The sequence below is a fragment of the Sturnus vulgaris genome, chromosome 1, assembly GCF_052056855.1.
Source record: "Sturnus vulgaris isolate bStuVul1 chromosome 1, bStuVul1.hap1, whole genome shotgun sequence".
NCBI classification, from domain to species: domain Eukaryota; kingdom Metazoa; phylum Chordata; class Aves; order Passeriformes; family Sturnidae; genus Sturnus; species Sturnus vulgaris.
Window position 1 is genome coordinate 44,443,231 of NC_142243.1, and position 26,668 is coordinate 44,469,898.

Here is a 26,668-nt window from a genome sequence, read left to right on the forward strand (position 1 = left end):
TCTTGTTTTCCTGAAAGACAGATTTGTCTTCAGCTGGTTAATGTGACTGAATCTTTTCTATCTTGGTGAATATTTTGGTGGCCTATTATTTTGCCTTCAGTTATCACATTGAGGTGATTATTCTATGGTGAATGATATGCCAAGTCATTGTAGAATAGACTGCCTAAGATCTGTTTCCAGAAACACAGTAAAATACCACATGGATTTTAAGATAGATTTAACAGATGCACAGATCTTCCCCTGATTGGAAAGTCTTCTGCCTTTTTGTTTCTTTCTCAGTAAATGAGAGTTAAGAGTTAGAAAACAGGAGTAACATCCTCTTCAGTAGTAAACATATAAGGATTGCAGCATTTTTTAGCTAAAACGTCAATGCCTTCTTTACTGTAAAAATAGTATTTTCTCCTGCTTTTTGTTTAGCGTCAGCTTGTGTCAGCCAGTTTCCTCAGCATTATGCTAGCTTCTCTGATAGGTACTGCTGTTCAGTGCCAGGAATTCTGTCTGGGAGTTGCATGAGAGATGCTTGTTGAAAGATGTAGGGTAGGAACTCCTAAGTCTAACTTTCACAAAATTGAATTGGAGGTAGAACAGCCATGTACATTAGGTAAGGAAACTGAATCACAGATTATCTAATCTTCAGGTTTTGCACTTGGATAATTTTTTTGTTAACATTCTGTTCTAGCACCCTTCCATGGCAATTGTGAAAGGAGCAGGTTTGGTGATGAAGGCAATAATAGAGGTGAGATTTTTATCAATGTTGGCTGGGATAGCATGCAAAATATGTATTGTCTATTTTGGAAGTGCAATTACTTACAAAGAAGTTTGTTATATTAGCTTCTCATAGAGGGGAGCGGGGAGGGGGAAGTTTGAAGGTGAGGAACAGAACACCTGCTTAATTGTGAGTGGTTTAATATAGCAACTTGCTTTATCTTACACTTGGGGATTTGGAAAGCATGTGAGTTGGGACATTAGGTAGTGCCTTGCATGTCTTCATACTGCAGTCAAGATTTGGCTGTAAATGTTGTATGTAGCTCAGCCACATACCTCACAGCCACCAGACTTCTCCTGCATGTTAGAGGGTATCTCAAGGAGGAGAGGCAGTATTTCTTGGGATGCATTGCCACATGGAATGGGTCTGGGATTAGCAAGCAGTAGCGTTGCAGAGCAGACTAGTCATGTCAGCCTCTGTTCTTGCTTTGGCTTTAAGTTTCCATACCACATAATGTATGGGCCAAGTCCATACTTCTCAAGGGTTGCTCATGATTGTTGCAGAGTGACCTTGCTAACTCGCTCTTGACACCTCCTGGGTTGAGATTCAGGGCTTAAGTTAGTGCCTCATTGTATCACAACAGCTTATGCATCTGAAATCCATCTAGTACTTTCTTGGAATGGAAGTGAATGAACACTTGAAATAGAGGTATTCCAAATCTTCAAGTTTCCAGCGATGTACCTGATAATGTTAGCTAAAAGTTACTATGTTGCTTATTGAAAGTCCTGTCGTTTATATGAGTAAAAGTACTGCAAAAGCTTTTTCTTATTCATTGCAACTAACGTCTCTTGATTGAGTGGCAGTCTTACCCATGTGACTGTCTAAACTGAACAGCAGCCATTAATCTTAAATAGTTACTGTCAGCAAAAGGCAAGCAACAAGCAATTATGTGTGGCTGCCATTCTTTGTTTAATCCTAATTTATAATTGCAGTGTGGAAATTCTACTACAACTTCCTGATGTATGATGGGAGACAGGTCCCTGCCCTCTTCAGTTACTGTCCTCATAGATGTAACTACCTGTTATCTGGTCCATGGCTTTACTACAGCATCAAGCAGTTGCTGTTGAGAATTTTCACTTAAAACCTATCATACTCTAGCTTCTGGTGTTTGAATATTAGTTGGCATAATTGATGGTCAAGAAGGCATTGGAACTGTAGACTGAGATAAAAGCAGCTTAACTAAGATTCTTTCTTTAGTAATCATCTTGCCCTGTTTCCAAAGGAAGGAGACAAAGAGATTGCTACCAAAATGCAAGATCTTGCCCTCAGTGAAGGTGCCTTACCTCGTCACTTGCACACTGCTATGTTTACAATAAGCACAGATCAGAGGATGCTTACAAATAGGTATGTCTATCTCACTTGATATATCATGTTTAAAAAAATCTAAGTAATGACCTGGTGAACACTGGGAGGTCAGAGAAGAAAAGTTGTAGTTTTTCAGAAGAATATTTTCTATAGCAGCTGGTATGTCTTGGTAGAGCAAGCTTCAGAGTGCAGACACTTAATAAACCCTTGATTATTTTTTTGTTAACGTGGGCTTCGGTTGGTTACTCGTTAATGGCTCAAGTTTTGATTTTTTTTTTCTTATAATTCAGGGAAATAAAAAGGAAGTAGAATGTTTGGAACTTGTAAAAAGTTTCAACTTGTACTGTACAACTGTATAAAAATGGGTGTGCACATCTCACATCTTGCATGCAGTTAGGGTCACCCATTCTATCTGAGAGAGAAGTTTCCTGACAGAAATTATTCCCTGAATCAACAGTCAGTAGAACTTGTGATCTCTGAGTGTATGCTGTGGAGGATGAGTGGTGATTCAATTATTTCCACCCAAATACAAGATGATAGAAGCTTTAGCTGTGAATTCCTGAAGTGCTTAGAGTTGCTAAGGAATGTAGGGACAAGTGGAGCTTATTGCCACTGCGTGTCATCCAGGAGAGAGCTGGTATGAAACCATCTGTCATGCTAGTTCTGTTTGGTGCTACTACTTACAATGTACTTGTAGCAATGCTTCAGTTCAGTGCAGTAGAATCCTAGTGAGAAATGTTGGCAGAAAGCATCGGTTGGCAAAGAAGGCAGGCTCCCAGAAAGGTTTTTCTAGCCAATAACTGATATTAAGAACTTGAAGTAGAGCATGTAGCAGTAGCTTGATGGCTTCTAGCCTCTTAACTTTAGCTGTAACTTAAGGTTGGCTGAATAAACTTACACTTGGTTATTAGATATTTCTGCTCTATTGCTCAAGTGTTCTTTGAGGTCTAGATCAAAAAGCATGTGCTGCTACTGTTCCACTAACTTCACTGGAACTTCTTAAAGGCAACACTTTAAGCATGCTGAGCATATCCTTGAACAATGTAATGCTTTGTGCTCTTACTCACTCAAGAGCACGAAGCTCTTGCTCATCTTCATTTCATCAGCATGGTAAGGGTCACAGTTTAGTGGTTTAAAAATCTGTTTAAAGTACTCACTTGCAGTTGGTTAATTTCAATGGCTTTTTCAGGCAGTTAAGTAGACATTTGGTTGGCCTCTGGACAGCTGAGAACAAAACTGCTATGAATTTGTTGAAACGTATTTTGGTAAGTAAAAACTGAATATAGAGTAGGCAAAGAACAAAATTTGAAAGCTTGCAGTATCAATGTTGGGACAGTCTATATAGTAAATACATTCTCTTTTCCTTTTGGGGGGAAGGTCTTGTCTGGGAGATCAGCAGTCTTGGCATCTGCTAATTAAAGGATATTGATATTTAGTTCAAAGCATCTCGTAATCTAAAAATTTTCTGCTACTTCCCTGACACTTTTAAAATACTTTATGACACAAAACTTAAAACTAAGGTATCTTGGCTTCTTTTTCTTAATTAAAAGGATAAAAATGTGGAGACATTGTAAGCATGTCTCTAATGCTTTCTTGTGCCAGTAAGAAATTAAGGTATTAAGAGTTCTGTCTATGCTTTCATGCCTTGCCTGTCCAACTTTGCTTGTAACTTGTTTAAACTTATATGTTGTTAGTTCATATGCTGATCGTTCATATGTTCTTTCACCCTTACAGCTTCCTGAATGCTTCTTGCTTAAGTTACTTCAGTAAAGTTAGTTCAATGAGTAGTGTTGTAAGAAATTACTCTATCTGGGAAATTACCAGCTTTTAATTTCAAAATAGCAGTTCCTTCATTTTTGGCAGAGCAAACTGTCCTGATCTTGGTCACTATCTTACAGAAAGCTTAGTCAAAAAAGATTATCTCATCTCTAATATCACATGTAACATTTAGTCCATATCAGAGGAATATGGATGAATTCTAGTGTTATTCATCCCTCTCAATATGGCTGTGGGATCTACTCTTTTCTTCCTGCATTCTTTAGGTGCATTAAGTGCTGCTTTAAGAAATGGGATATAGCCAAGAGTTCTGCTGCACTGAAGCCAATAATGTCTCTATTGAGCAATTCGGCTGAGGATGGTGGCATTTTGCTAGTAACAGCAAAAAAGTGTTGTAGCTCTACGTATTTACTTTAGAGTAGAATATAAATTCTGTTTTGGGATCTCTGATTTAAAGAAATTGTTATTACATAATGTGATGGTCTCTGTTTATTAGCCACATGTGTTCTTACACTGGTTTTAAATGTTTTTAGCCACCAGGTTTGCTGGCATACCTTGACAGTGCTGATCCAGTTCCTGAAAAAGATGCTGATAGAATGCATGTTAGAGATAACTTAAAGATTGCAACTGTAAGTAACTGTAGTTGTCTTACCTATTCCACCTATGTCTTACCTATTCCACCTATATAGATGTACAGTCTTAGTGACTTTTCTAATACAGACACTTGACTGCTGCATTGACCTGCAGCAAAGATAACCCACAGCTGTAAGTAATTGGTTTTATTCTGCAGGATCAGTACGGCAAGTTTAATAAAGTGCCAGAGTGGCAGAGACTGGCTGGAAAAGCTGCAAAGGAGGTTGAAAAATTTGCCAAAGAGAAGGTGGATCTAGTCTTGATGCACTGGAGAGATCGAATGGGCATAGCTCAGAAAGAGGTAAAAGCATTTGAAACTCTTTGTTAGAGTAACTTGACTAAATCACAATTGAGTGCAGAACACATGCTCAAATTGTAAAGAAGCGTTGTGATGTGAGTTCTCCTTCCTTTTAGCAAACTCTTTATTTCTTACTATTCTTAGGTTAGAAATGGGTCCCAGGGAGAATGTAAAGCAGGCAAATGAATTCCCTCAGCATATGTATTAAGTTTTAGCCAGCCTTTATCAAGCTGCAGTGCAGCCTATATGCATTTCTTGTAAGATAGTTACACAGGATAAAATTCCTTGAAATGTGGAAAAAACAGTTTTTGAAGTATATTTAAAAGAAACTGAATATTATTTGCATTAAAATCTATGTACTTTACACCAGTAATATTTTATTTACGGAACCTGCTTGAAGAATCATAGAATAGCCTGGGTTGGAAGGGACCTTAAACATCATCTAGTTCTATTCCCCCTGCCATGGACAGGGACCACCTTAGGATTCACTTGAATATAGGTATCTCGGTGCTTAAAGGGCAACACAAGACTGTACCTAAGGTCATGACTGTGACTGAAGTCATAAATAACTGTTTTGATTTGATACTGTAAGAGGAGAGTTTAAGCACTGCTTGGATTCTTAGTGTTGGCTTGCTTTTTCTTTTAGTTTTATTGCCAAGTTCTAAATTACAAACTTTCATTTATGAAGGTGTTTCCCATAACTTTCATTAATATATAGACTAAGCTTGTTTTTATGCATTCTAGAAGTGAAACAATCTGTTGTACATGCAAGGAAGGATGAAAAGCACAGTGCAGAGTATTGAAAATACCTGTCTTTGTACTTGTTCTGATGTAGCAATAGGCTTTAATTTAGGAAAATATAGCTCAAGTTTGGTGTAGAACGTGGTGCACTAGTTTGACAGTAATATTTCTGAAATAATGGTGAATTAGGTTCAAAGCAGGAGAAATGAAGAAATGTGAAAAACAGTGGAAGGTCAAATTGCACTTTAAACAACTTGTCTAGATACTGTGTTTAAAGAGTCATTTTTCTATGTGGAGTTCTGAGCTGTATCATTTCACAGTAAATGTGTGCAAGTGTAGCTTGGAAGAGGTAGTAGCAAGTTTGGTGTTACCGCTTTACATTACTTCAGTGACTCTAGAGTGTTAAATGTATTTTTCTTTTTCTTCCAATTTTTCTTCATAATCAGGACAGAAACAATATGGTGAGTCTGTATATCTCTTGTCACTTGTGTGGACTCTGCTCAGACTTCTGCTTGCATGTGATACCTCTGTAGATGATAGCACTGATTTCATGCTTCAGCAAAATAGGGAATCTTTCAGTGACCAAGTCAGGCTTGGTTTCATTTTTGTGACTTCATCTAGCTCTTTCCTTTTAAGAGGAAAACATTCTTCGTGTGAGTTTTCACCTCCATCAGCTTTGGAGTTGATGGATGCCTATGGTGGTGGGAATTAAGCTTTTCTCAGTGATAACTTGCTTCTAAACAAATGATTTGTCAAACAGCTGAAAGTTTCTCTGGCATGGTTTAACTTGGTGCAAATAACACTTGTGAAAGTCTGTTGCTGCTACTCACTAGAATAATCTTCATTATTAATGAAGATTAACTTAGTGTAGTTTTTAAAGGAGTGTAAAAAATCCGGACTTTTATTTTAAAAGGGAAAAATGGGAGGTATCTGCCTCCACTAACGTGTGAAATTTGGTTCTTTTGCAGAACATTATTCAAAAACCAGTGATATTAAGGAAACGACGCCAAAGAATAAAAATAGAAGCAAACTGGGATCTTTTCTATTACAGGTGAAAATACTAAAGTTAATATGGTCTCAGATACAAGTTTTTATCTGGCTGGATATTTTTGTTATGTCTTCTGAGTTTCTGGGACTTCCAATTTCTGCCTGCCTAGAAACAGTGCAAGTGTTTTGCAACAGCTACTTACTAACAACCCCCCTAAGCTACACTTAAGGATTTCATTTGGGTTCATGAAAGGGAGGAATTTAGAAAGTTTCTGAAATATTATCAAACTACATAATTTTTTCCCTTGAACCAAAAGGAAGAGTAAATAATTCTGGAAGAGGAAATAAACTGCAGGTGCAAATCTGCACAGTATTGGAGGCCAAGTGAAGTAGCACTGAAAAGCATTGGAGTTTGATGGTACATCAACCTATAAGCTATTCAAGATGCTGTAACTTGAATTGGAACAAACATAGCTTAAAGCAGGGCAAGAAAAAGCACAGGGATACTGGATTTCAAATAGTGCCACAGGTCCTAAATGCAGCTTGCTTACCCGTGAGTTCTTACAGCTGTCAAAGTTTACAAGGGAGGGGCTTCCATCTGAAAAAGATGCATCACTTTGGCAAGGACCCTTGTGTTAAGTACACTAATAAAGCTTGACTTGGCTAACAAACTATGTAAGCAAGCTTGGGGAAATTCCATAAACTTAACTGCTTGATGTTTCTAAATGTCAAATACAGTTTCATGAAAGAAGATTTGTGTGCTCCTAAACCTTTGGTATTAAAGTCCATGCTCAGTCTTTGGCTCTTGTTGGTAACTGCTGCTGAAGAATGTGCACTGACTGTTTTGTGACACTTAAGACATCAACTTTTATTTTACTGCATGAGCTACTTTATGTTGTTGTTGGTTTAAAACACAGCTGGTATTGTGCGTGTCTGCTGCTCTGGATTGTTTGCCTGTAGCCCTTACTGGCTTACAGTGAATTGCTTGCATGTCTCCTGGTCATCAGCCACATGCAGATGGCAAACTCAGCCCAAAGGGATGACACAGTCCAGGCTGGCCACCATGGCTGTGAAAACAGTATACAAGTGAACTGTAATTACTCTAACAAACTGGAGACCACTGCTCTCTGCCTTCTAATTAAGGTCCATTAATGCTAACAATCTCCCCTAGCTTGCCAGCTGAATCTTGTCAGCTTTTCAAATAATGTTTTGGGGGTGTTTAAACTATGTAACTTCTTTCTTAGGTTTGTTCAGGATCATGCTAGATCAAACTTGATTTGGAACTTCAAAACACGGGAAGAACTGAGAGATACTCTTGAGTCTGAGATGAGAGCATTTAATATCGACAGAGAACTTGGTAGTGCTAATGTTATCTCATGGAACCACCAGGAATTTGAGGTAAGTGACCTACCATAGGACAAACTGCATCTGTAAATGATCCCTGAGTACAAGCTAAAATTTTTTTTGGGTTATGGAATCAACTGCTAAGGCTTAAATCAGTGAACAGGTACTACTGTCCAGTGTCACTGTGCAAAACAGAAGCCTCTTTAACGTAGTAAATGATGCTGTAGAGATGAAACATTCATCAGAACCCATGGTGTATTCTTGCATTAAGACAAGGGTTGGTCCTTACGCTATTGTGCAGATAAGTTGTACTTGTTTTTGAGAGTGTTCTATCAGAATTGTTTGGGTAGTTTTAGAAGTCACTTCTACCTGATAACAAGTTTACTGTTTTTGTTTCCTTCATGTTTCCATAATTCTGTCTGTTAAATACTGGGTTTCCAAATGATGAATAAGTTATGGGGCTAAAACATGCTGTATTGTAAATTGTAGGTGAAGGTCACTGTCATCCCATTCTAGGAACAGCAATAGCTAAAGTAAAACAAACAATAACTTGGATGTTTCTCCAAAGCAATCACTATGGTCCTGATTGGCTTTCTCAAAACATCTTGCAAGATGTTTTCAAGTAATGTGCTAATAAACACTTCCTGTACTGTTCTATTATCTTATCTTTTGTGGTTCCACACAACAATGTGGTTTTAATTATTGTATAACTCTTAAGCACAGCAAGGCCACCCTTGAATTCAACTGCAAGATATTTTTTAGATATTCCCATTGCCATCCTTATTAGAGTGTGGCTTTCTAGTGACATTTGAGCTGAGAGCTGTTTGTGAAATGAGAACAAACTTGGTTTAGAGAATTTCTCAGCTGACTATTCTGCCAATCAGGAAGAACTGCAAGACATCAGGCTAATGCTTTATGAAAGAACAATTTTTATGTATGCAGTTTATCCCTGTCGCACAGGTTGCTTTTTGCCTTGATGCAACAAATAGCTAAGACTGGGTTTAGATTAGTATTTCTTGCACTGGCGTTTGTATTTCAAAGTTTCCTTCAGGTATAGGTCAGGCAAGGGACTTCTGGGTGTCACAGTATCTGCTATCTCAACTTTCTAGCATTGCAAACTGGGACAGAATCAGAAGTACAGACTTGAAACCTAGTAATACAGATTTCCCCCGTGGACTCTATGCTCCTGTGTGGCTTTATGCTGCTGGAATGTATCGTAGCATTCTTGCAGCTACAACCCAGGATACTTTAATACTGGATAGAACAGCTGCTGTCTCACAGATTTGCTTTTAAATAATAATGAATATATTATTGGACTACACTGTAAGTATTTGAACTGGATAGGGGTGACAAAAGCATTTCTATCAACTGTGGTACCTGTCACTTTGCCAAAAGGGATGGTGGCTTGAGACTCTTCTAAAAGCATACCAGTTAATGGGATATCTTTGTATGATATGCTGAGATCAAATCTGTAGTTAACTTTGTGGCTTCTTGACAGTAATCTGCAAACTATAGATAAGAAAAGCCACTGTAGAGTGGCTTTTGTTGTATGTTAGAAGTACCTCTAATTGCAGTGCTTGCCAAATGCTTGTTACCACTGAACATTGAGGCATTTGTTTAATTTAATGTAGTTGCTCTGAAATTAATGATGCCTTTTATTGTGCAATTTTACTTCAGCTTCTTGTTATGTGAACTGATACCTCTAGGCTTTTATTATCCAGCACAATAGCAAGTATAACTAGTAATTAGGTCATGCTTGTGTTTCGTACTTGCAGTAACATTAAGTAAAATACCTTGTAGTGGAATAACTACTTATTAAAACTTGAGTCACTGAATGCATCATGTGTTATCCAAATTTAGTTAATAAAACCAGCTGGTACTAGAAACGAGTTAGTTAAAGGCTGGAAATGGAGTTTTCTGTAAGATGAGAAGCTTCATTTATTCGGGGAGGGCAGCAATAGCCAGTGGCTTTTGTCTTGTAGATGAGTGTTTCTTTAACAGAAAACTTTCAGATTTCAGTTTTCCTACAACTTAGGAGAGGTTGCTAACTTTAAGTTTTTAGATGCAATTGAACCCAGTATTGTTAGGCAAGCAAAAACTTACTGAAGGAGAAACAATATATATATTGTTAAGTAATGTGTTGTGTGTTACAGGTGAAATATGAGTGCCTTTCTGAGGAAATAAAAATAGGGGATTATTATCTAAGATTGCTGCTGGAAGAAGATGAAACTGAAGAGAGTGGAGCAATCAAAAGATCGTGAGACATTATTAAAACCTTATCTCGTTCTTAAGGTCCATGTATGTTTTCTTTACTAAAATCTCATTTCTTTTTTAGATATGAATTCTTCAATGAACTCTACCATCGCTTCTTGCTTACCCCAAAAGTGAATATGAAATGCTTATGTCTGCAAGCATTGGCCATTGTTTATGGAAGGTGTCATGAAGAAATAGGACCATTTTCTGATACTAAGTACATTGTTGGAATGTTAGAAAGGGTAAGAATTATTTTAAATGACTGGATATAGTAGTTAACATACTGTTAGTCCAACATATGTTCAGATCTTTCAAGTTACTATGAAACCCAAGTTTTGGGTTTATAGAATGTGAATACTTTTTCGCTATGCTGTCTATAGCTGTTCTTAGTATCTCCCTATGTTTCAGTTTCTTTAAAGTTTAATTAAAAAATGTGCTGATCATAGAGGTATTTCAAACTAGTCTCTTTGAAACCAACAAAATGTGGATATAGCTTCAGCTTGCTTTTGAAAAACGCAGGAGCTTTATAAGAGGAAAATCTTGTTCCATATCATATTATTTCAAAGTACTGACTTTGAGTTGTAGTCCCAGACCTAATGATAGCTTTAGATGAGCACATGTGATGTATTAGATTTGTAGTAGTGGTTGCTTTGCCTATTAAGTGTCTGTTATGTCTGACAACTGATTCAGCTTACAAAAATAAATTTCCATGCAGTCTGAAGGAGGAGTTTTTTCCTTGCATTAGCGTGGGTTTGGGCTGTTGCAAGTGCAACTGAACCAGTGTAGTCCCGTTTTATTTTGCTTTGAGCCTGGGTAATCTCACCAGGGATGTAATATCAAAGACCCTCTCTGTCTGCTGGCTAAAAGCATTCTCTTTTTCTCTTGTGCTTGTTTTAATTGGTTCACTGGGAATCCAAATATGGTTATAATACAACAGTAGACTTAGCAGAACAGTGGGTTTGATCCAGGGCAACAGCAATACTGGAGGGCAGCAGCAGTGTTGGAGGGCAACAAGGCCTTTGCTCCTCATTGGCAGAAAACTACCTTTATTAGCTGTGCATGAAACTGAATCAGCAGTTTTTCTGGGCATGAAAAAACAATATGGGACTTTGCAGCTGCAACTGTGTTGACTTCTGAAGGGAACTTCTAGTATTTGCTATGAAATACTAATTTGTTCTTTTCTGCTGCAACAGTGCACTGACAGGCTTGAGCGAGACAGATTGATCCTGTTCCTCAACAAGCTGATCCTCAATAAGGTAAGATGGACACTTACACTTAAAAGCAGTTTATCAGTCTTTTGACTGTATAAAATGGTCTGAACTAGTGTTTCAGGGTTAACTTGAACAAAAAATCAAATATTGAGGAAGTTTTAGAACAATGTTTGATACAGCTTTCTGTAATGTGATAGCTGATATTTACTGGTGGGAAAGCTGAAGGAAACGTGTAGGTGTTGTGGTGGTTGTATCATTCTAGTCACTTTAGAAAATGATGAGATTTTTTTTGTGGTCGCTTCTTACTTGACTAAAACTGTTCAGTGCTTAGTTGCAGTAATGCTTATCTAGAAAATGCTTTTGGTAACGCAGTTCATTTGTTAACAGAGAAATGTGAAGGACCTTATGGATTCAAATGGTATCAGAATCCTTGTAGATCTTCTTACTCTGGCTCATCTTCACACGAGCAGAGCTACAGTTCCTTTGCAGGTATGGGGCCTTTGTTTCTTACTACTCATATATTCTGTGAAAGTGACGATTCTTAAAAAAATCAATGTACTTTTCACATTTCCTGTAGAAATGTGATATTTGTGCTGTGAAGCTAAAGCTATTCTTGTAAACGTCCCCTTTTAGAGCAATGTGATTGAGGCGGCCCCTGATGCAAAGAGGGAGAGTGAGAAAGAATGGTACTTCGGCAATGCTGACAAAGAAAGGAGTGGTCCTTACAGCTTTCAAGAGGTACCTATCAGCTTCAGACTCACAACATGACAAATGATTTATGTCCTGGTGACTGGGTGTGCTTCAAACAGTGAGAGGGATCATAAACAATGCTAAAGAATGTTCTCCAAGTAACTTTAAATAAGGATTAAAGCTAGGTAAGAGACTTGGTGTAGTGCCAAGAATTACAGCCTTTTTGGTAAGACTACCTATCCTTTCATGCCTCAGTTAGTTGCAACATAATCTGACACCTTCTACTTCTTGATTCTTTGATAGAGTTATAAACACATTGAAATTTCATGCAACTATAATAGTCTGACATACAGCAGTTAAAAGCTTGTCATGAGTGTGAGCTTTTAGAAGCAAAAGTGGCTCTGAATGCTGAATAAACTAAATTCATCTCTAATCTTGCAATAGATGCAGGAACTATGGAACGATGGAAAGCTGACTTCAAAAACTCGTTGCTGGGCTCAGGGTATGGATGGCTGGCGACCCTTACAGGTCATTCCTCAGCTGAAGTGGTGCTTGCTTGCCAGCGGCCAGCCTGTGTTGAATGAGACTGACCTTGCCACACTTGTCCTCAACATGCTCATCACCATGTGTGGATATTTTCCCAGCAGGTAAACGGTCATTTTCAGCAGAAGGGGTTAATTTTATCTGGCAGTTACATAAATTCATAAATTCTGTCTCAAAGCTTTTCTTGGAAAGTAGTACATTAAGGAACTCTATTAAAGAGCCTTTTACATGCTACTAGTTAATTTTGTGGGCAAATAGAGAGTTTGTAAATGAGATAATACTAGTATTGTGAAAGGGACTGCAAGAATGAATGCACAAGCTTTGTGCATTTCTAATGCTATAGACAGGCTCTTGTTTAACTTAAACAGAACTGCTTTAATGCAGGACACTAAACCACACAAGTCTAACAACAAACTTTGAAGTTAACTAAAAAAGACAAAGAATATGGCTTCAATAGTCTAATGCTTAATAAGATTGTTCATTCTTGAAAGAGAAAAGGCACACATGTGCTTACTACTGTACTACTTGATTTTTTTTAGGGATCAAGATAATGCTATTATAAGACCTCTGCCTAGAGTGAAAAGGCTGTTGACAGATAGTACTTGCCTTCCTCATATCACTCAGGTAAATAACACTTCAAAAATGTACTTAAATGAGTGAAAGTTTGACTTACCCTACTGTTTTCCCCATGTGAATACTTTAGGTGGAGCAAGCACATCAAAGAACAATTGTAACATTGCACAGATCTCTGACCAAGCAGTTGTTCATTTCATAGGGTGTTGTTGCAAATTTCATGCTTTTCAGCCAATATCTCATAAAGAAATATTTCCATCCTTGGAGATACTGAAAAGCCACCTGGACATGGTCTTTATCAACCAGGTCTAGAAGATCATGCTTTTAGCAGAGGGGTTTGACAAGATGATCTCTAGAGGTTCCTTTTAACTTTAAATATTCTTTGATTGATACTTGCTCTTTTTAGGCCAATGTATTCTTTAACTGCAATTCCTGTAAGTTTCTGGGTTGTCCCAATAATTAGTTAAAACTTCAATTTTGGCTAGGTAACTTGCATACTTGCAGCTAATATAAATGCTTGTGTTTGATTTCAGCTGCTACTGACTTTTGATCCTATCCTTGTGGAGAAAGTTGCTGTATTGCTCTCTCATGTCATGCAAGACAACCCTCAGTTACCTCGTTTTTATCTGAGTGGAGTATTCTTCTTCATCATGATGTACACAGGTTCCAATGTACTTCCTATTGCAAGGTGAGGAAAAAAAGCAGCCAAAAGTACCTCTTGACCAGTCATGTTTAGGACTGCTGCTCTACATCTCTATGTTCTCTGGGATGTGTGGCTTACTAGAACCAACATGAAATTCTTCTTCAAGAAGAATTGCCTCCGTGTGATCTAGTCAGTCACTAAAAAGTGAATTGCTTATGATCCTTCCAGAGAAGGAATGAGAACACGTCTGATGATACAGTTGTAACAGTATAACTGGGCATACCTTACTGTAGAGTAAACCATTACAAGCACTAAAAAGCAGTAACACAGGCTACATATTATGCTGATGTAGCTTTTGATAGTAGGCAGCTATTGAAAGGGTTTAAAAAATCTAATAGCCTCTTTCAATATTGAAACCTAAAAGACTTAAATCAATCTGTATTTCCTTATAATGCCCTGCACATGCAGGTGGCTATTGCAGCTCATTTCAGTACTTTTCTTCTAAATGCAATAGTTCATAAAAAGCTGTCCTACAATTCCCATTAAGTTTCTTGTACAGTGAAACGCACTTGGAAACGATTGCATGCTTCCGTGATGACTCTGGTGTAATAGAACTGTCAGCAGTTAGTCTAAAATCATCTTGTTTCATCCCTGCAGTGATGATCTAACAGCACAGAGATTGTCTGTGTCTCTATCAGCATCTTTTTTTGTGTGTGTAGAAAACCAGCTTTCATTAACAAGACTTTCAAACCGAAATGATGAACATAAGGCAACATTTATAGCATAGGAGTGCTTAGCTTGATGGAGATCCCAAGGATTTAATGAACATAGTACAGAAATTCATGCAACTGTTGCAGTTACTCTTGTATCTCAAAGCAAATGTGTAATACCTGCCAGCTGGACTATGTTGGTCTGCTGACTATTCAAAGGTACCTAAGTATCAAACAAAAAGAAAATAACTGCTATTTCTCTTCTAGGTTTTTGAAATACACTCATACAAAACAAGCTTTCAAGTCTGAAGAAGTGAGTAGATTGCAACAGTAACCACCTCTGTTTCCAAATAGTTTTACAGAAACTACCTGTAGTTGTTTTAACTAGAATTTAAGCTCTATAAGGGAAAAGAGGGGAGGGTTTTTTGGTCTCAAATTAGTTAGTGTGACAGCTTTCAATTACCTTTGAGATGACCATGTGATCTCTTCTGTAGACAAAAAGTCAAGATATAGTTCAAAGAAGTATACTTGGACATATTCTTCCTGAAGCAATGGTGTGTTATTTAGAAAACTATGAGCCAGAAAAATTTTCTGAGATATTCCTTGGAGAATTTGACACTCCAGAAGCAATTTGGAGCAATGAAATGAGGTAACTGCTTTCTATCAGAGGGACAAATAAATCTGAACTACAGGTTATGTTGGAGAGTTATTTGACATTCTTAAAGAAAGCTGAAAATACCTGGATTCCGTGGCTTCCTCTTGTTTGCCTTCTGCAAGGGCAATGTCCTGCATTGCAGTCTGCTTCAACCAAAAATAACCAGGGCAAGGGACAGCAGAATTGGCAGTGGGAAGGGGAATATTTCCCTGAACATCTTGCATAAGTTACCTTTGTGAATGGAGACTTGACTGTGTATGTCAAGTGCTTTATCCTTACTCATTTGTATGTACCAGCACTTATCTCTGTGATATACCTCTAATATTTCAATATATATTAGGGTCTTCCAGAAAGGCAAAATATCACTTTTAATTGGTTTTAATAAACTTATTTTCATGGTGTTTAAATAGCTCTCTAATAGAAAAGGACAGAATCCTATTCTAAATACCTATTGAAATGTGGGAAACTTCTAATGAAAACCTTTTCAGAAGAAATCATTGCACATGCTTGTACAGTGAGTGAGGATTGAGGATTGCTGGGCAAGTGTTAAACTAAACTTTGTAACTTTTAGGCGTCTAATGATAGAGAAGATTGCTGCTCATCTTGCTGACTTCACCCCTCGTCTTCAAAGCAATACAAGAGCCCTCTACCAATACTGTCCCATCCCAGTTGTCAACTATCCCCAACTGGAAAATGAACTGTTCTGTAACATTTATTACCTCAAGCATCTTTGTGATACACTCAGATTTCCAGACTGGCCAATTAAAGATCCAGTAAGTAAGAAGTATTTTAGGATTCATTTAGTCCTTGATCTTTCAGTCCTAAAAGTTAACAAAAAGTCCTAAAGTATTAACAAAATCAAATGCTAGGTTTGTTGCAAGTAACTCCTTTATTGTGAATTTTGGTCCACAAGTAAATACATGAAATCCTACTTTATCTTGAAGCAGCGTGGTGTTTTTTCCACATAGTAACCCCATAAGTGTATCCTTCTTGTGATGACTACTTAAATAGCAAAATCAAGCATCCAAGAAACTTCAGAGAGTGTTTCAGTGAATCTTATTGTAGGGGCAAGGAGAGGGAATGGAAATCATGAGTTTGGGGTTCTTGTTTGTCCACGTTGCAGAAGAAACCAAGCTAACATGTCAGCACATTAACTGAAGGAATCTTTTTGGTAGAAGTCCATGCATTGGGTCTGTCTAAGTAGCTTTATTTGTTCATGCAGCTTTGCAGTTTTTATAGTATCATAATGTGAACTGCATCTTATTTAAGTGATTCTCCATCTTCTAATTTCACTCTTACATAGTCATTTTAATCTCAAGGTGCTTTTATCTTGAATAAAATAAGGATTCATTAATAAAGCAATATTTTATTAAAAACTATGTATATTGGTGTCAGCATAAATTAAACACTAATAAATTGTAATTCTTGAGGTTAAACTGTTGAAAGATACCCTAGAAGCTTGGAAGAAGGAGGTGGAGAAGAAGCCACCTACCATGTCAATAGATGATGCTTATGAAGTTCTTAACCTACCCAGAGGACAAGGCCAGTAAGTTGTCTTCAGGATTTAAAGTTGTATTAACTACTTTTATATAAAACTTCATGCACTGAGCAAACTGATGTTTCTAATCTCTGTACTTAGAATGAGTTAGTGGTACCAGCTCAGTCACGTGTAGCACTTCTTCTTTCACAGTGGAGGATTGCTTTGCTAAAAAGAAACAAAGCTTGGAAATGCGATTCCAGTGTTTGAGAAAACAATTGTTAAAGTGTTTAGATAAGCTGAAAATGGGGAAAAGAATACTTCGAGCTTTGCTCTTTTAAAGGACAAGCTTTAGACTCAACCATAGTGAGCCAAGAATAAAGTAAAACTTGAATATGTTCTAAGGAACTTTTTTGAGTAATTATCCTTCTCCTTTCCCCATATTGCATTTTCCTTGGTGATTATATCCTTAGAATTTTTTGTGTCCTGTCTTGCCACTGGTTTTTGACTTCAAGTCTCTAGAAGTGAACGAACAACAGTTTGTGTTTATCTTCAAGAGCAGTGCACTTACTGTAAATGATGAAATACTAACTTTTAACACTTGTAGCTCATTTAGGTTCTTCATTTGAAATATGAGAAACTTTGAGTACCTTCTGGTTAGTATATTAGGTACAAGAGTACCTAATATAGGTATTTTCAGTCTCTAAAATTCCTTCCTATTATGACCACGTGATTACCCCCCATTCAGTGTAAGATGATTAAGCAGGGTTTTAAAAAGGAATAGGAGAGCTTTGTAGTTTTCGTTCAAAAGTGAAAGTTTCAGTTACTGTTAATACTTTTGTCAGAACCCTAGGCTGGTTTTGCTGTGGTTGTTTTTGGTTTTTTGTTATTAAGTGTAATTGATGGAATTTGTCTTGTTGTAGAAATGATGAAAGCAAGATCAGGAAAGCTTATTTCAGGCTCGCTCAAAAATACCACCCAGACAAGAATCCAGAAGGCAGGGTATGTACAGCACAAATTTATGGTCTTAATAAAATGGGAACATATTCAGCTACTACGTACATTAAGAATTTTGCAATGCACACTTAAATTATCTTTCTTCCTTTTAAAAGCTATGCCCTAGATGAATGCTAAAATACAGATTAATGCTGCAGATTTAACAAATATCATTCAAGGATTTAAGATTTTTACAACGAAAGTAGTCAGATCAGACTGGCATCTCAGAAATGGTCTTGTTTAGAGAGTTACACAGGACCTAGATGAGCTATTTTTTCTTTTTCAGAGACTGACTTTATCCTCTGCTCATTCTCACAATCCAACTGTACTTACTGCTTTTGTCATAGCATGATTGATTTAGTCTCTTGCCTAAGGCAGAATGCAGGAGACAAAAGGAAACTAATGCACGAACCAGTGTTTGCAGTTATTTCCTGAAGTGCAGTGAGGCAACAAAGCTAGTGCTCTTGCTCATAACCTGAAATGCTTTATTTTACTTGCACTTAAATTCATGCTCTAGTAATTTAGAGGGTTCTTAACAACACTTACGGCTGTTTCTCCTTATTTGCAGGATATGTTTGAAAAAGTTAATAAAGCATATGAGTTTTTATGCACAAAGTCTGCCAAGGTGATAGATGGGCCAGATCCAGAAAACATAATTTTGATCTTGAAAACTCAAAGCATCCTCTTCAACAGACATAAGGAAGGTAAGCATGCTGCCTCAGAGTTTTGTGGTCATTTCAGTTAGCTTTAATCTCCTGTCTTCTTGAGCCTATGCTCTGTTGATTTGGTTTCTGACTTGCCACAACATTATGTACCTATGGTATGGGGCTTCAAAATAGGACTTTTTCTTCCATGAAATAAATTAATCTGCTGTAAAACTTAATTCAAAACAGCATGAATAGCTCTTTGAAGTGCTCTGCTCCAATGCTAATCAGTTTGAATCTTCCTCTGTATGGAGAATTCCATCTATGCAGAAAAATCATTTTTAGTACTCAGTCATCCAGGTGCTGGTTATACAGGAGATTACACTTATCTGGCTATTAACACTGAGCCATTCTTGCAGGAATTCTGACCAGTGTTAGAGTCCTTGGGTGAGTGTACTGCAACACGACCTATCTCATTGCTCAGTTGGGAAAGAGGGATATCTAGAGCACCCTAACACTTGGCTCCGGCTACAGTTCCAGGCTGGTAGCTGCTGCCATGTCCAAATCTTGTAGACCCCGCAGTGTTTTGCTGTGTGTTACATTATAATGGTAAACTAAGAACCTCATGTGCAATCATAGTCCTGTCAGTTATGTGCAGCTAGCATTAGTATAGACCTAAACGTGTTGGCTTGCAGTTGGCGCCATATGAAAAATGAAATTATTCTTTAACACTGGTGAACTCTACAGGAATGAAAAATGCAATTTAAAACTTAAAATTGTTATGCCAAACTGGATAACATTCTTACAGGCTTACTGTTAGTCAATCGTGGCCTAAGACACAGACCAAGCTATACTTGAGTTTCTCTGGAGAGAGACAAGCTTCATTGGGAAGGCTCTGAGCTTAGGGGCTTACTGAGGTGGAGACAAGCCTTTTTGATCTTTAATCTTTTTGATTTTGAATCTTTTTCATCTGTGAAGCTCTGTTAGCTTGTAGCACGAGCAGCTCTATGTAATGAGGAGTTGGATTGTGTGGACTGCTCAGTCTTGTTCCAGATTCCCTAGGTGTTGGTTTCCTTTCCTAGTCCTTATATATCTAATACATCTTCCCCCAGTAATTTTGTGGTGGCTTAAATTGCTTAGACTCTGTATATGCATAAACTCGGACTTCATTTTCTCTTTCAGATTTGAAACCTTACAAGTATGCAGGTTATCCTATGCTGATAAAGACCATTACCATTGAAACATCAGATGACCTTTTGTTTTCCAAAGAATCTCCACTGTTGCCTGCTGCTACAGAACTTGCTTTTCATACTGTCAGTTGTTCAGCCTTAAATGCAGAAGAACTGAGGAGAGAAAGTGGGATTGAGGTAAATGTAAAGGAATATGTTGAAATGCATGCTTTTAGTCTAAATTTTCCATAGCTAGAAACCTTACATCCTCAGTGCCTGGGAAATCAGGTGTAATTGAGAATCACTTCTGGTCTTTAGAAACCTGTTATTCTTAACATCTCAGATATTCTGGATACAGTAGGAGAAACATCTTGCAGAGTATACCCTTTTCTGGACCTAGGCTTGTCTATTAAACTGTGGATAAGCAAGCTACATGTGAAGTTTCTCTTCTCCTTCACAGAACTGCTGCATTTTTTTATATAAAAGAGTAGATAAATGCGAACAAGTCACTTGAGCAGAATGCCTTTTCATTCCACATATTACACTATTAGAACCATCTAGGTTGGAAAAGAGGTTGAAGATCATTGAGTCCAACTGTCCAGCCTGTCCAGATCCCTCTGTAGAGCCTTCCTGCCCTCCAGCAGATCCACACTCCCACACAATTTAGTGTCATCTGCACACTGAGATACTAGCTCACATGTGAGAAGACTGGCAGCTCTTGAAGCATCAAAGGTTATTACTAGCACTTACAAGGAATTTTGCACTATTTGCATTTATGCAGCAGCAGATTTTGGTCAAATCTTTCACTTCAGCCATTAAAAATTACTTTACCAGCTAATGTTTTGGTTTGGTGACTTTTACCTCTTTTTGTTGTGACTGAGCTTGTGCATCATCCAATCTTCACAGGTATTGCAAGAAGCATTTAATCGTTGTGTAGCAGTCTTGACTCGTTCTAGCAAGCCAGATGATATGTCTGTACAGGTGAGTTTAAAGCATCAGCTTTAACTGAGTGTATTGTCTTCTCAGAAGGGGACATGTTGCATGTATATGTATAATATGATAATAAACACAAGTGTGTGTATATATAATGAAAACATTGATCTAGTATTGTATATATTAAAAATACAATTGTAAACATGCATTTTTCCTCCACTTGGAACCAATAAAATACTGTGTTTTGTAGGTATGTGGATACATTAGTAAATGCTACAGTGTAGCAGCTCAGTTTGAAGAATGCAGAGAGAAGATTACAGAAATGCCTAACATAATTAAGGACCTCTGTAGACTACTGTATTACGGCAAGGTGAATGCTCCTTTTCTTTGTCCAAATGAGTGTTTAACTGTTAAATGTTGAGGGGAATATTCTGTTTTTGGGGCAGATAAGACAGTCATAGAATCATAGAATGGTTTGTGTTGGAAGAGACCTTAAGTTCATCTAATCCCAAACCCCCTGCCAAGGGCAGGTACACCTTTCACTAGACCAGGTTGCCTAGACCCACATCCAACCTGGCCTTGAAGACTTAAAGTGATGGGGCATCCACAGTTTCCCTGGGCAACCTGTTTCAGTGCCTCACCACTCTCACAGTAAAGAATACTTCCTAATAACTGATCTAAACCTACTCTCTGTTTGAAGCCTTTTCCCCATGTCCTGTCACTTCATACAGTTGTAAATCCTCCTCCTTTTGCACAGGCTCCCTTCAGGTACTTGAGGGCCGCAATTAGGTCAACTTGAAGCCTTCTCTCTTCCAGGCTGAACAAACCCAGTTCTCTCAGCCTTTCCTTATAGTTGCAGTGACTGGTCAAACCCTTCTGTAAGATCCCAGCAAATTATGAGATACAGAACTCAACTGCTTTGTTTCAACACTTGTGTTTGAATCCATTTAAACTGTAGATTTGAATTGCAGCCACTCTAAAGATTCAGCTACTTTGGCCTTTTAACTGACACATCAGGCAGCTTGGCTTGCTGTACTAAATCAGCAAATAAAAGTACTACAACGAGACCTTGCATAAGCAAATAGATTCTAAAGTCAGCATAGACTCTAGAGTCGGCATAAACTCTGGGAACAGTGTTCAAGGAGTTTTCTTGCCATTCAGCTCTTTTGAACTTGCTTCGTTATAAAAATGCTGAATTTTGTCTGAATTAAGAAAGAAAAGCTTATCTATAACTTTTCATGTGGAGTGTGTGAAAACAGGCTCAAAACAGATTCTAGTAATTGACTGTATATACTTGTGTGTTCTTTAGTCCCCGCAGGACACATATATTGCCATACAAAACTCACCTGGGAATCTCTGTCAGTTTTGAGTTGTTTTTTCAGCAGTTTATCAATGCTGCTTTCTAATCATATGAAATAACTATTCAAGTGCACTTCTCTTTGAAAGATGCTGACTGATTAGCCATGTTGTTGGTTACCAAATACTTCAGCTGCAGAAATTATGCCTACTTCAGTTTTCATCGCTGGGCTGCTTAGATAGTACTGCAGAATTAGCAAGTTTTGGCTTTTAAATTTACAGAAACCAGTTGGCATTCTTTGGTTACAGGTATTAAGACAAACTGCTTTTTTCTCCCCTCAGACCATACCACGAGTAGCTGCTTTAGGAGTAGAGTGTGTTAGCTCCTTTGCCTTAGATTACTGGCTACAAACACATTTGTTCCAAGCTGGAGTTCTGTGGTACTTACTGGGTTACCTCTTCAACTATGACTACACGCTGGAGGAGAGTGGGATTCAGAAGAGTGAAGATTCGAACCACCAGGTAATGTTGCCAAGGTGCTTTCAATAACTGGTAGCTGTTGTTTGCCATCTCTTACTAAGAGACCAAGTGTATTCAAATGTTTGTTAGAATCATTGAATTGCATGAAGAGTAGCATTAACAGAATTTTGGAAGGGAATTTTTATATAGTAATGAATGCACTTAATGGACTTAATGCGAGACACTCTTAATCTATAGAAACAGTATAAAAGTAAATTTTTGTTATCAGAAAAAAGCCCTAAGTTTTCTCAAACTGTCTCCCTATTTTTCAGGAGGTGGCAAATAGCCTTGCTAAGCTCAGTCTCCTGGCCTTGAGTCGCCTTGGAGGGTATCTTTCTGACGAACAAGCTACTCCTGAAAACCCAACAATCAGGAAAAGCTTGGCTGGAATGTTGACACCCTACATTGCAAGAAAACTTGCTGTGGTCAGTCCTACTGAGGTAAGCATCCATTGGCCAAAATTTTCTCTAGTGATTTATAAAAGGAGTAGCTGGTCACCTCTAAAACACTGAACTCTCTTAGACCAACTTGATACTGAGAAAAGCAGTGTGATTTTTACTTTCAGTTGAGGTAACTGCAGGGAAAAGAAACTGGTTCACCCTCAAGCACAATGGACAGCAACAGTGTTTTTTAGAATAATATTTATAAAACAAATACAGAAACAAAAAAGTGGAGTTAATTGTTCAAAGCTTAAGGACATAATGGTGATGGAGAGCAAAGGTTAAATTTAACTCCTTAAAGGTGGTGCCAAGGAAGTAATCTGTAAAGAGATATTGCAGGTGGTTGCTGCTCACTGTCAAAAGTGGATGGAGAATCTGAAGTAAGTGTGTCTCAGAGCAGAATAAAGAGAAAATTAAAATTTAGATTGCACTTCACCACATAACTTGCATATACTGTTTTTCCTGTATGTTTTTCCAGTATGGGAAATTTTACACTTTAAACTTGCTTCTGTAATTAGTCTAGCTGTTAATAAGATGGGATTGATTGATACCATGAAACATGCTGATTACTATGCATAACGATCCAAAACTGTTGTAAATGTGTTACATCGTATAAATTCCATTTCTTAGACTCTGAAGATGCTTAACAGTAACACAGAAAACCCCTACTTGATCTGGAACAATGGGACACGAGCTGAATTACTTGAGTTTTTGGAATCTCAGCAAGAAAGCATGATTAAGAGAGTAAGATACTCTTTACTTTAAATCCCAGTACTGATTTTTTAAAAAACTGTTTTGTGTTTTCCTATATCCTCTTGAGATGCAATTATATGGTTAATACTAGTATCTATTGTTGTCTACCCAAAAGTTACTTTCTTCATTCCATAGTTTTTAAAAGAAAACACAAGCCTTAAGAGTTTGCTAGTTCATTTTGTGTTATGTTTCAGTCTGAGCTTCTGACTTGCTGAAGCATTAAGTTTTCTGTTCAAGTATTGCCTATTTCGTTATCGGATTATAGCTTTACACTTCTACAAGATTATTTTCTGTCTGAGCTTGTGCTTCTTATCTCTGCTTAAAGGGTGATTGTGACAAGACCTATGGATCTGACTTTGTCTTCAGTGACCATGCAAAGGAACTTATTGTGGGAGAGATTTTTGTTAGAGTCTACAACGAGGTCCCTACCTTCCAACTAGAGGTGAGATGTAGCTAAAAATCTTCCTGTTAAAACTAGTGTTTGGAATGCTACTTCTTCCTGTTTATCTATCTGTCAGTGCAAACAGAATGGAGAAAATACAAAATTATTTGGAAATTTCCTTCAAGATCAGCATGTTATGAGAAATCTCTTACTGGAGCAGAATAAATTAAAAGGAAAAAATCTATCATAAGATGTGCTCTTCAGATGGCTTCATGACTTCTCTCTACAAGCTTGTGATGCAGACACTTGGGTTGGTTCAGTAATTCCAGGAGGTGGTGATTCTGCCTATTGGCTTTGCAATCAACCTATATATATGGGCAAACACACACCTATTGCAGCAGTGGCAGTTTAAGTGTATGTTTAGATAGAAACAGGGTTTAATGTGATCCAGATGTTACAGTGATCATAAAGAAGTGTTGCCTGTCTGTAAGAAAGGAATATGTGAAGTATAGAAGTTATTTGTATATGTTTTCTTCTACTGTGGGTATTGTTGCATCACACAGCTAAAAATGCTGTCATCTCTACTTCAAAGCTTCCTAAAGCATTTGCTGCAAGCCTCTTGGATTACGTAGGCTCACAAGCACAGTACCTTCATACGCTCATGGCAATAACTCAGACGGGAAAAGTGGAGTCCAATCAACATGGAGATCGCTTAAGGAGAGTTGAAATGGCCTTGGAGGCTCTGAGAAACGTCATAAAACACAACCCAGGTAGGCTTGGAACTGAATTTCCCCTGTATACTCTTCTGCAAACAACCTTCAAAACTCTGAATCTCTATAGTCTTTATCTTCCAGTGAGAAGGAAGCTTTTTTTTGCTTGCTGACAGATTTTAACGTTGGTAAGCCATATAAGCTTGCTGGTTTTTTCCTAACCTGGAGAACGCTGTCAGTAGATGTAGCAAAATCTTGGTTAAAGTTCAAGCCTTACCTGTTTTCATCTCTGAATCATTAGGTTTTAACTGTAATTTGATCCTGCTGTTGCAAGGAAGACTTCAGCCTCTTGAAAGAAACATTCTGTAAATCCTTCAAAGCATCTTGAACTGATTTTTAAACTTCCTTGCATCAAAAAATCCTCCTTGAACTGAGTACTGTGTGCTAGTAAACACCTAAATGGCACCTGGATTAGGGCTGTAGTAAAGCAAGGAAAGATGCTTTTGAGAGTGGGCAGCAAAGTTTAATGAGCAAATATCAGACTGGAAAAGCATGACACAAATGATTTGGATGTTTTCCTACTGTATTATATGCTACTTCTAAAAGCAAACCATGTTACTATTTTGGCATCTAATAATACCTGGTTAGGATGTTCTCTGTGTTTGCAAATGTAAACCTGAAGGCAGCTGTTCCTGCTTGAGATAGCAACCCTGCTCTGAGTTTGAACATTCTGAAAGGACAAGTATATTTGAAGACAATAGGTTTTGATGGTCTATAATAAATAAAATTATGGAATTTGCTTAGTTGTTTTGTATGAATGCAAGTAACTAGGTAGTCCAAGAACTATATAATTTACTTTCTTTAGATAGGGGAGTTACCCTGTGTTTTTGAAATACTGTTGACCTGAAATTCTGTGGAAGCTAGATTAATAGAGAGGAGTTCATAATTTTTTAACTCTGTAGCAGGTACTGTCTTGTATGAGCTTTTACAACTACTGTGGCAGACTGCATACAACTGTGTAGTCTTTATCACCTGTCTGTGTAGTAAAATGTGGCCATGGGAATTGGCCTTTTGTGAATGCTTTGGCTAACATGGAGAGTAACTTATTGGTCTCTTGCAGGTTCTGAGTGTGAATGCATAGGGCATTTTAAGTTGATATTCTCCCTTCTGCGTGTTCATGGAGCTGGCCTGGTGCAGCAGTTGGCTCTGGAGGTAAAAAACCCAACCAACCAAAAAACAAACCAACCCCCACAAACTCCCAGCCTCCCTGTCTGGATGCTTTACATAATCATCATAAACAAACCTGATTATGTAGCTGTTAGAGTAGCATCTAAAAAATACTAAGATTGGGATTCCAAGGTGTCAGTTCCTCCTTGGAGGAACATGTGGTATTTCATGCCTATGTCTTTGCATTCCTCTTGCCTGAAAAGACAAAACAATTTGGTGGCAGGAATAAATGTTGTAAATATCAGCTCTGTTGACCAGTGAGTTGGCTGACTTCATACACTGGTTTTTCTGAAAAGTGTCTGAATAGTTGAAATATAATCAAGTGCTGTTTCTGATCTTTTGCAGGTAGTCAACATAGTAACAAGTAATCAAGAATGTGTTAACAACATTGCTGAGGCAATGGTTCTTGCTAACTTATTGGCACTCCTGCATTCCTTACCTTCAAGTAGGTACCATAGGACTCTCCATCTTGCAAGGCAAAGGGTTTCTAACTCAGAAACTTGTAAGAATGCAACTGGCTGAAATTAGCACAGAGTTTTAGGATAAAATGGTCTTCTTAGCTTTATAAGATAGAGAGCTGGGTTATGAAGAGAAACTAGGGTAAGAGCATCTATATAATGGAACAAAGCTTTCCTCAGGCTTCCTAGCTATTGCTGTGCTCTATTCCAGTTGCTCAGCTATTAATGAGAGCAGTAAAGACAGTACTGCAATACATCCTCAGTGAAACACGGTGTTTCTATGCCTGGTCCTAATAACATTCTTCAGCTATCAGTCATTCCCCTTCTAGATTAAAAAAAAAAAAAAAAAAAAAAAAAAAAAAAAAAAGACGATTCCTGTTTGGTAGCTCTGCTTTTCTTAAGATGATGACAGGAAGCAGGAATAGAAATAGTTTTTTAAACAAATGCAAAATTTATACCATATGTGTCATCACACAGGCCCTATGATATGCTGCTAAGTCACTTCTGTCTGCTGATTTAAACATTAGTGACTGTTA

The 26,668-nt window shown here is 37.7% G+C and overlaps 1 protein-coding gene across 2 annotated transcripts in view; it reads left to right on the forward strand.

Moving 5' to 3' along the window:
- Positions 1 to 26,668, forward strand: part of DNAJC13 (DnaJ heat shock protein family (Hsp40) member C13) — a 56,412-nt gene that overhangs the window by 19,897 nt on the left and 9,847 nt on the right. For both annotated transcript variants that reach the window (XR_015803829.1, XM_014878394.2), the window contains exons 16-47: positions 680 to 736; positions 1,989 to 2,110; positions 3,261 to 3,336; positions 4,381 to 4,476; positions 4,638 to 4,781; positions 5,966 to 5,980; positions 6,488 to 6,570; positions 7,751 to 7,904; positions 10,004 to 10,107; positions 10,186 to 10,345; positions 11,297 to 11,359; positions 11,702 to 11,803; positions 11,948 to 12,052; positions 12,449 to 12,651; positions 13,087 to 13,171; positions 13,654 to 13,808; positions 14,741 to 14,786; positions 14,968 to 15,122; positions 15,700 to 15,901; positions 16,559 to 16,674; positions 17,529 to 17,607; positions 18,170 to 18,305; positions 19,428 to 19,612; positions 20,321 to 20,395; positions 20,598 to 20,717; positions 21,986 to 22,165; positions 22,435 to 22,602; positions 23,233 to 23,346; positions 23,681 to 23,797; positions 24,330 to 24,507; positions 25,568 to 25,659; positions 26,020 to 26,119. Coding sequence is in view for 1 of the 2 variants with exons in the window: in XM_014878394.2 (XP_014733880.1) it covers positions 680 to 736; positions 1,989 to 2,110; positions 3,261 to 3,336; positions 4,381 to 4,476; positions 4,638 to 4,781; positions 5,966 to 5,980; positions 6,488 to 6,570; positions 7,751 to 7,904; positions 10,004 to 10,107; positions 10,186 to 10,345; positions 11,297 to 11,359; positions 11,702 to 11,803; positions 11,948 to 12,052; positions 12,449 to 12,651; positions 13,087 to 13,171; positions 13,654 to 13,808; positions 14,741 to 14,786; positions 14,968 to 15,122; positions 15,700 to 15,901; positions 16,559 to 16,674; positions 17,529 to 17,607; positions 18,170 to 18,305; positions 19,428 to 19,612; positions 20,321 to 20,395; positions 20,598 to 20,717; positions 21,986 to 22,165; positions 22,435 to 22,602; positions 23,233 to 23,346; positions 23,681 to 23,797; positions 24,330 to 24,507; positions 25,568 to 25,659; positions 26,020 to 26,119 (3,787 nt within the window). In the remaining variant the exon portion in view is untranslated. The remainder of the gene's footprint in view (positions 1 to 679; positions 737 to 1,988; positions 2,111 to 3,260; positions 3,337 to 4,380; positions 4,477 to 4,637; positions 4,782 to 5,965; positions 5,981 to 6,487; positions 6,571 to 7,750; positions 7,905 to 10,003; positions 10,108 to 10,185; positions 10,346 to 11,296; positions 11,360 to 11,701; positions 11,804 to 11,947; positions 12,053 to 12,448; positions 12,652 to 13,086; positions 13,172 to 13,653; positions 13,809 to 14,740; positions 14,787 to 14,967; positions 15,123 to 15,699; positions 15,902 to 16,558; positions 16,675 to 17,528; positions 17,608 to 18,169; positions 18,306 to 19,427; positions 19,613 to 20,320; positions 20,396 to 20,597; positions 20,718 to 21,985; positions 22,166 to 22,434; positions 22,603 to 23,232; positions 23,347 to 23,680; positions 23,798 to 24,329; positions 24,508 to 25,567; positions 25,660 to 26,019; positions 26,120 to 26,668) is intronic.